The sequence below is a fragment of the Clupea harengus genome, chromosome 8 (genome assembly GCF_900700415.2).
Source record: "Clupea harengus chromosome 8, Ch_v2.0.2, whole genome shotgun sequence".
Taxonomy (NCBI): Eukaryota; Metazoa; Chordata; class Actinopteri; order Clupeiformes; family Clupeidae; genus Clupea; species Clupea harengus.
The window spans coordinates 19,558,312-19,568,311 of record NC_045159.1 but is presented as its reverse complement, the minus strand read 5'-3'; the positions used below and the strand labels follow the sequence as shown (position 1 = coordinate 19,568,311).

At 47.0% G+C, this 10,000-nt stretch overlaps 1 protein-coding gene across 1 annotated transcript in view; it reads right to left on the bottom strand.

Moving 5' to 3' along the window:
• wwc1 (WW and C2 domain containing 1) overlaps positions 1 to 10,000 on the bottom strand; it is a 35,341-nt gene that overhangs the window by 14,614 nt on the left and 10,727 nt on the right. Inside the window, exons 3-9 of the mRNA XM_012840117.3 lie at positions 9,070 to 9,273; positions 8,478 to 8,554; positions 7,984 to 8,063; positions 5,231 to 5,360; positions 2,621 to 2,767; positions 2,040 to 2,110; positions 246 to 488 (exon numbers count right to left, since the gene is read on the bottom strand). Of these exons, the coding sequence (XP_012695571.2) occupies positions 246 to 488; positions 2,040 to 2,110; positions 2,621 to 2,767; positions 5,231 to 5,360; positions 7,984 to 8,063; positions 8,478 to 8,554; positions 9,070 to 9,273 (952 nt within the window). The remainder of the gene's footprint in view (positions 1 to 245; positions 489 to 2,039; positions 2,111 to 2,620; positions 2,768 to 5,230; positions 5,361 to 7,983; positions 8,064 to 8,477; positions 8,555 to 9,069; positions 9,274 to 10,000) is intronic.

Genomic DNA, 10,000 nt, shown 5'->3' with positions numbered 1-10,000 from the left:
GCCGTGTATACGCCTCCAGATCTTTCTGCAGTAATAATTCTACAATTAGAATGCAGAGTGTTCATTCACTAGGCGCACTTCTTCATTGTTTTACCTGGAGGCTGTTCCCTCCCACCACTACCAGCACTGCTTTTTAATTGGTCCTCGTCTGAAAAAACATCCACTCTCATTGGCTCTCCTTTGAGCACCCCTTCTATCTGATTGACTAATGTCCTGTCCCGGGGGCGTGTGATTGGCCGTCTCACCTCTCCGTCAGGGCCTTGCTCTGGTTGCTGCGTGCGGCCTGCAGGTCTCTCTCCAGGCGCTTCCTCTCCGTCTCCAGCCTCTGGGCGTCGCTGGGCGCGTGCGGAGCGCGCCGCACGTACTGCAGCTCCTTCAGCAGCTCCTCCTTCTCGCTGATCAGAATCAGGCGGTCCCGCTCCGGGTCCAACAGGCCCGGCCACGCCTCGCTGTCCAGCTTCGCTATCTGGACCTCGATGGTCGCCATCCTAACCAGAGCACAGGGACACGTATGTGTGTGTCAGTCAGGAGGGATGAGGAGGACTGGGACACGTATGTGTGTGTGTCAGTCAGGAGGGATGAGGAGGACTGGGACACGTATGTGTGTGTCAGTCAGGAGGGATGAGGAGGACTGGGACACGTATGTGTGTGTGTGTGTCAGGAGGGATGAGGATCAGGAGGACTGGGACACGTATGTATATGTGTGTGTGTGTGTGTGTGTGTGTGTGTGTGTCAGGAGGGATGAGGAGGACTGGGACACGTATGTGTGTGTGTCAGGAAGGATGAGGATGAGGAGGACTGGAACACGTATGTGTGTGTGTGTCAGGAGGGATGAGGAGGACTGGGACACGTATGTGTGTGTGTGTGTGTCAGGAGGGATGAGGATGAGGAGGACTGGGACACGTATGTGTGTGTGTGTCAGGAGGGAGGGATGAGGAGGACTGGGACACGTATGTGTGTGTGTCAGTCAGGAGGGAGGGATGAGGAAACCTGGAACACGTATGTGTGTGTGTGAGGAGGGAGGGATGAGGATGACTGGAACACGTATGTGTGTGTGTGAGGAGGGAGGGATGAGGATGACTGGGACACGTATGTGTGTGTGTGTCAGGAGGGATGAGGAGGACTGGGACACGTATGTGTGTGTCAGTCAGGAGGGATGAGGATGAGGAGGACTGGGACACGTATGTGTGTGTGTCAGGAGGGCGGGATGAGGAAGACTGGAACACATATGTGTGTGTGTGAGGAGGGAGGGATGAGGATGACTGGGACACGTATGTGTGTGTGTGTCAGGAGGGATGAGGATGAGGAGGACAGGGACACGTATGTGTGTGTGTCAGGAGGGAGGGATGAGGAGGACTGGAACACGTATGTGTGTGTGTGTGTGTCAGTCAGGAGGGATGAGGATGACTGGAACATGTATGTGTGTGTGTGTGTGTGTCAGGAGGGAGGGATGAGGATGACTGGGACACGTATGTGTGTGTGTGTGTGTCAGGAGGGATGAGGAGGACTGGGACACGTATGTGTATGTGTGTGTGTCAGTCAGGAGGGATGAGGATGAGGAGGACAGGGACACGTATGTGTGTGTGTCAGGAGGAAGGAATGAGGATGACTGGGACACGTATGTGTGTGTGTGTGTGTCAGGAGGGATGAGGATGACTGGAACATGCATGACTGAATTCTACATGCCTGTATACTACATATACCTATATACACAACATTAATACATACAATATATCTGTATGCAATATGAATATATATTATACATAATATAATATAATATATATATATATATATATATATTATAGATATATTGCAGAGAGTAGCAGATCAGTGAGGATCGGTGTAGAGGGTGCCTATTACAGCTTCTATTGCATCACCAAAATGTCCCAGCTCAGATAAGATATGTAGCTGTGCTAATGTCATGGGACAGCTAGACCAGGCTTGACCTGGAAGGAGTTTAATATGTGTTGAAACGAGCAGAATATGTGTTCCTGACCTGATGTCAGCCTGACCTCACGTCCCTTAATGAAGGGCCTTACCTCCTCTTGGCTTCCTCATATTTCAGGCTCAGTCGCACCTTCTCAGCCAGCTTATTAGTGTTTGATACAAACTGCAGTCCATGCAAATTGGAAGGGAAGGAGACAAACAAACCCAAAATATAACACATTAATTTAAACATTTAAACACATTAAAGTGTGGCATATGATTTGCAAAGTGTTATGCTTTATGTGTGACTATAATTTTGTCTATATGGCTCCGGCTTTACATTAATTACTAAGTAAGCTTCAATGATTTGAGTTCAAAATGCGTATATGCAAAAGGCACTCTAACTGTCCTGTGTAGGTAGAGGCAGAGGAATATGCAAACCTGCAGGGGCCGTGTGCTTTTACCGAACCACACTCCAAATTTTGTTGTATGCAAATACAATGTCCATACATGCTTTCAATTAAACTTACACCCAGCATGGAAATTCACCTTGTGGCTACACTCAGCCAATCAGCTGGCCTCAAATGAGTACTGCTGTTTAGTGCAGCCAATCAGTTGAGCTCAAATGAGTTCTGCACTACCCAAAGCATACGTTCCCATTATTCATATTTCATTTCCTAATTCTCTTGCTCACCTCAGCAGGGATGTCTGTCTGGGATTGGGCGTCAGAGTAGATGGGTGGGATTGACAGGTTGGAGTTGGCCAGTGACGTGCAGCTGGCCCACAGGTCAGACTGGGAGCCCGACTCCAGCTGGAAGCCATCTTTTAATGCAGCTAGTTTCTGCCAAAGCACCAACAACAGGTCAAAACTTCACTCTCACACGCACACTGCAAACTGCAGAATACTTTATTTAAGGGCCATAATTGTGTTGATTTTATTCATCATTTTATCATATTACACATATATGCTACAAAATCATGTTTACATATAATATGCTTTTTTAAAAGTTAAGTTAAGTTGCTTTTGATTGGTCTATGAACTTATTTTACTAAGTATTTTATGATCACAAACAATGAGAATAATCTGCATACATTAACTTTGTATGCATGAAAAATTGTTATAAAAGTAACAGATCTAAACATTGAAAGTGCAATGTGACCCCATAGTTTGGCTGTGTGAAATATCAAAACCCAAATCAACTCTTTAGCACCACACAAGCTGTTCAGAGGAATGGTGCATATATTTGGAGATTTACGGTAAACAGATGGAGGTATTCGCCACAATAGCTGAATTCAAACCTGGCATGATGTACATTTCTAAAAACTTGAAATTACTCCAAATATCAAACATGAACTTACTACTCACACACAGTCACACACACACACAAACTCTAACACATCACCTTTCACCGACTGTCACACCACATATCCCAGCTGCTAGACACTGCTGAGCAATGGGGCATCATATCTTCAAGGCTACTTCATCATAATTAGCAGCGGTTTGCCGCTGATGGGCCACACTGATCAATGGCAATAAGGACAAATGAGGCCCATCAGAAGTGATGGGAAAACAGCAGTGTCTAGTTAGCACAGTCATACAGTGTGACTAATCACCACATAAACCACCACAGCGCACATGATCAGAGGAGAATTAAGACAAATGTTGTGGGAGTGTGAGTGTGTGTGTGTGTGTGTGTGTGTGTGTGTGTGTGTGTGTGTGTGTGTGTGTGTGTGTGTGTGTGTGTGTGTGTGTGTGTGTGTGCGTGTGCGTGTGCGTGTGTGCGTGTGCGTGTGTGTGAGAGAGAGAGAGAGATCTGCAGAGGAAAAGAGAGAGATGGACTGGAGGAAACAGAATGAGCAGCCCAGAAAGACAAATGGAGAAAGTGATAGTGTGTGCATGCACGTGTGTGTGTGTGCATGTGTGTTCAACTGGAGCAGACAAGGGTTTCACACAATCCGGTGGAGCTTAACAAAACCAGTCCACACACACACACACACGTCAGCTGCAGTAGGCGGTCGGTAAAAAGGATCAGACATGCATTATTTAGCATCATCTGCCCCCCCCCCCTCCCCCCTCCAAACAGTCCCAGAAAAAAAGACTACACAAAAAAAACAAAAAGAATTCAAAATTAAACATTAACAGCTCATTTTTATCCAACGCTGAACTGAAGATCTCCCACACACAACACAGATTATAATCTTCATATAGCTATAATCTTAATCTTTATCTTAATCTCACTAAGGCACTGGGCAGGAAAGGACACAGTAAGACCCTCTCCACATGACTTAAAAAGGAAACAAATAAAACAACAAACGCACAAACAAACAAACAAACCCTTAGGGATCTGTCTGACCACGCTCCGACTTATGCGATTAGAACTTGCTTCCACACACCCCCTAAGACACACAGTATGGATGCCATAGCAACCATAAACGATGCAGTTTTGGCTCTGTGTGTGTGCGCGTGCGTGTGTGTGTGTGTGTGTGTCAGAGAGACATAAAGAAAGGGAGGGAGGAAGGGGGAGAGAAAGAGAGAAAGAGATAGTGTGTATGTGTGTGTGTGTGTGTGTCAGAGACATAAAGAAAAGGAGGGAGGGAGGGAGGGGAGAGAGAGATAGGGTGTATGTGTGTGTGTGTGTGCCTTCAGCATCAGTATCACCACTAGCTCAGAAATGAACCACACACACACACACACACACACACACACACACACACACACAGGGTAGTCTGTGCTGCCACCCAAACCCAAAGATGGCTGGCTGGCTGGCTGAATGGGAAATACTTTGTGTTGTTCAGTGTAGCCCAGGGCTACCAGTCCCCTACTGTACTCACTAAAGGCTGCCTCACAGCATCACACTGCTGTCCTCCAAATACGACCTCTAGTTCACTCTAGTTCACTGTGATAATGAGTGTGTGATAATCTGATGGAGAGAGGGGTAGGAGATATAAAGGCCTAATTCTAATACCCAGAACAGCGCTGGCAATAACAGCAGCAGCAGCAGTAGCAAGCCACCGCTCGTCTCCACATGTGCCATATGTGGCAGCTTCTCTGAGACGAGTGCAAGGGAACCGGAGTGCAGTAGTGAGCTGGTTAGCATCCACCCACCCATAGATGAGAACCCATCCTGTTCTTTCACAGACCAGGACCAGTGAGAGATGGAGAGTCATCTGGAGCCACAGGAAACCATAACCCCATGTCGTCATGGCAGCGGGTTCAGAAGTAGACTTGGCCGAGAGTGAATCAGGTGTGGGTGCAGCAGAGACATAGCGTCGTCATAGCGACGGAGTGTTACTCCTTTTTTACCTGCATGAGCTCCTGCTTCTCCTTCTCCCCGGAACTGATGGCCTCCCTGATGCTCTTCACCTCCTTGAGGATGGCCTGCGCCTCCTGCGGCTTGAAGTCATAAGAGGTGCTGGACACCTTGCTGTTGATTCTGTGTGGTGGGGGGAAATCAGCAGAGAGGGACAGAGGTTAGAGAACTCCATGAAAACATTCTGAATTCTACTCTCCACAGATTCCACATTCTGAATTCTACTCGACAGATTCCACATTCTGAATTCTACTCGACAGATTCCACATTCTGAATTCTACTCTCCACAGATTCCACATTCTGAATTCTACTCTCAACAGATTCCACATTCTGTATTTTATACTTGACAGATTCCACATTCTGAATTTTACACTCAACCGATTCCACATTCTGAACGATTGGAAATGATTTCCCATATTAAGGGGAATTCTCTTCCTGCTGTTGAAACAATGCTGTGTCTATGGCAGATGACTGTGCTGGGGCTCTTGTCTGATTAGCTTTGCAGGGCCAGACATACATTCTAACATACGGTCTATCCAAAGACAACAGTGGGGCCTTTGGCTTAACTGAATGAGGGGAAATTCAAGTTCCTAAATCAATTCAGAGGCTGTCAAGAGGGACCTCAAAGCAGCAGCACAGTATCTAAACAATTTTACTGCGAAATACAGTTGCGTTCTAGCCGGGCTAGGAGCAGGTGTCAACAGAAAGACTGCGGAAAATGCCTAAATCAAATTGAATCAAATCAAATCAAACTTTATCTATACCAAGAGGCAACACAACGTGCAAGCCTATCTACTTGTGGAACGAGATGAAAGATGTGAATCAGAGGCACAAACCCCATTGCCAACGGCAGAGGTCATTCTCTCTTTTTTTAGCGGTCATTATCAATAAATATCTGACCTCCAAACAGGCCTGCCTCTCCCCTCCTTAAGAGTCAACTGCTCTCTGGGGACTTTTTCGCTGCACAACTGCAGATAAAGACACTGCAGGCTACGCTTTCTGTGAGGGTTGTTTTAAAGCAATATACGCCGGTCATCGAAGTTCAAACGGCTAACTTCAATTGAAGGCTCCATCGTGGTTAATATTTACTGATCAATTCCGGTTTTAACTGCTGCTTATCACATTATTACAGTTCCTGTGTGGCAGAGAGACAACACCATAAAACTGGCGTGTCTGCATTTCATCACAACAAACAAAGGTCTCACTGAACTCTCTGCACCAATGGGCTAGCCTGAGGTCGTATCTGTCAAGTCATCCATTTGAACACCGTCATTCATCAACAGCAAAAACATCATCTAAAAAAAAAAACTAGGGGTAAACAAACAGCCTAATGACTGATCTGAGAGCAGCTATGGTGCTTCAGTTACAATGGCTACAGTGAGAAAAGCGTTGGGGGCGAGCTGACTCAAGATCTGCTTTGTAAGGCGGTTAAGTGGAGCATTCCTGGCGGCGTACGTATGTGTGGGGACTCTGCGGTGTGGGGTGGTGTGGCAGGGAGAGGGGAGAGGAGAATGGGAGGAACGGGTCAGGCCGCATTCCAGCACAAGAGCCTGGCAGGGAGGGGAGCGCTAGCTTACGTTACAACCCTACAGCCCTACAGCAGGACTCAATGGCTAAACTAAGCCTCATTAAGTGCCTCAAGAAAGACGAGAAAAAGCAAATCCCATTGAAAGAAAAGAAATAACAGTAATGGGTTGAGAACTGCATTCCTCTAGTGCCTCATGCCAAAGGCATCCAGGACAACGCGACTCAGCTACGGGCTTGGCCCAGCTCTGGCCCAGACCTGGTGGGAAGGACTTGATCATTTCATATCATTTATTTATCAACAGAAAGAAGAAAGCTTATGATTTTTTTTTTGATAAATAATCCACCTGACATGTTTTTCAGTGATGAGTGAAAAGAGTGTGAAAACAGAACATTTGAAAAAGTGTGTTCATGTGATATCAGCCCCATCAGTGATGTTTGTGAGGTAGAGAATGAGTCTAAGCCTCTTTCCACAGCTCTGGTAGAGAGTGACAGTCAGTCAGCTATGGTGCTTGTGACCGGCTTGGGCAACAATGGCTCATTTTATCTAGAGGAAGTGACACTTGAGAAGGCTCAGAGGTTGGCTGAGACATTGGCCCGTGCGACAGGAGACGAGACTCTTATTTTTTTTTTTTAAAGGACCACTATGCCTGAGCCACTCAGATCTGAAATAATAACATAAAGGATTTCAGAGAGCAGGCAGCGGGGCGCAGCCTATGTGTCAACTTCAAATGTGTCTGCGGCAGACATTTCAAAAGAGGGTTTAACACAGAAGGCCCCCTCGAGAGGGCCCGCCATGACAACACACAGCAGACAGTCCTCTGGCTTTGATTCTGCGGAGAACAGAGGGATTTTAAAACAGGCCAGGGTTTGGAGATCACCAGGAAAAAAGGAAACATCACCTGGAATAGAAATAAAAGAAAGAAGCGAGTGCACACGCGCACACACACACACACGCACACACGCACACACACACACGCACACACACTGATTGTGGGCCAGATGTGAGCCTGATTAAGGCTGGACCATTCAGGTACTCTTTAGAGCCCACTGTTAACTCATGGTAGTCATGGCGATTCGCAGAGGCTCCACATTATGGCCACTGCAATCTGGATGCAGCCTACATCACAACAGTCACCAGATAGGAGAGGAGAGGAGAGGAGAGGGCCAACTTACTCCTTCACCAGATAGGAGAGGAGAGGAGAGGAGAAGGCAAACTTACTCCTTAAGCGTCTCATAGCCCTGCTCCTTATACTGGAGCTCCTGCCTCATGAACGCCAGGTCCCTCTTCAACTTATTCACCTGAGAGAGAGACAGAGGGAGAGAGAGACAGAGGGAGAGAGAGAAAGGGAGAGAGGGAGAGAGATTAGGAGAGCAAGTTAAAATGTGTGTTGTGCTACTGCAAACCCTTTGAAAAGACTGGTGTGAATCCTTTAGTAGTGGCTCCTCAAACAGATCCCAGATCAGAGTATAGCATCCAAGTGATCCAAATGATTCTACATTCCACAGCACATCTGCTTAGTATTACATGAGGTGTCATCATCCTTATATTTGGGTAAAACACACATGTCAGCCATCAAACATTGACAGAAGAGGGGGGAGAGAGAGAGAGAGAGAGAGAGAGAGAGAGAGAGAGAGAGAGAGAGAGAGAAGGAGAGATTGAGAGATATGAGATTTTGTTTTATCTTGCGTAACGGTAATGCAGATCATACACACCCTACTCTTCGCCGTCACTATCTCCGCTTTGAGGATTTCTGGGTCATACTTGCTGCTGGAGGAAGATCTGGAATTTACTGTAAGAGAGATACATAACAACAGAGGAAGGGAGGGAGAGAGAGGGAAGGAGGGAGAGAGGGAGGGAGAAAGAAGGGGAAAGACTATGAGTGTGATCGTTATCTCCTCCTGGAAGAGATATCTCCTCTGACACGTCTGATCCAATCTGAAATCTCATTAGAGCACAACCACTCATCTGATGAACGAGCTAACAGGATTAGAGGAGTAGCTACTCTGCTACAGCACACCACACACACACACACACACACACACACACACACAGTGTGCATCTGAAATGTCCAGACTGCTTTGAGGGCATCTGTAATGATCTTGTAAGGGTGTTATTGATGCATATCAACATGGCTCATCTGATAAGGAGTGTGTTGATAAAACACTATGGATTGACTCAGATTAACACAGAGATTTTCCACATGCACGCACACAGACACACACACACACACACACACACACACACACAGACACACACAGACACACACAGACAAACAGACACACACACACACACACACATACTTACGGCTGGTCTGAGAGGTGGACTTGTCTCTCCAGGACTGGTGGAGCTGCTGGTAGTCCTGCTGGGCTAGCTCCAGGCGCTGCTCCTTCACCTGGTAGATCTCTCTCTGGGCACTCAGGGCCTCTTGCGCCACCTGCAGGTAGTCCTCCAGCATGCGCTGCTGCTCCAGCTGCCACTGCACCCGCGGGTCCTCCAGCTGGGTGCTCTCTGAGGAGTCACAGAGGTCACAGGGTCAAGGGTGAAAGGTCATAGGGAAAGGGAGGAGAGTTTTAAGAGAAGCAGGACAGAGGAGAAGAAATGACATGTAAGCGGAAGACACACACACACACACACACACACACACACACACAAAGGGGTTTGAAGAGAGGGCATGAGAGACAGAGAAGAGCACAAGGTGAGAACACAGGAGAGAGACGACGGAGAGGCAAAAAAAGAGAGAAAGAGAAAAAAAAAAAACACAGTGCCAGACTGATTCTGTCCCATCATGACAATGAGTGAGAGAATAAGCACAGGGAGAGAGAGAGAATGAGACTGAGTCTGTCCCACCACGGCAATGAGTGAGAGAATAAACGCAGGGAGAGAGAGAGAGAGAGAGAGAGAGAGAGAGAAAGAGAGACTGATTCTGTCCCATCATGACAATGAGTGAGAGAATAAGCGCAGGGAAAGACAGAGAGAGAGAGAGAGAGAGAGAGACTGATTCTGTCACATCATGACAATGAGTGAGAGAATAAGCACAGGGGGAGAGAGAGAGAGAGAGAGAGAGAGAGAGAGAGAGAGAGAGAAAGAGAGACTGATTCTGTCCCATCATGACAATGAGTAAGAGAATAAGCGCAGGGAAAGAGAGAGAGAGAGACTGATTCGGTCCCATCATGACAATGAGTGAGAGAATAAGCACAGGGAAAGAGAGAGAGAGAGAGAGAGAGAGAGAGAGAGA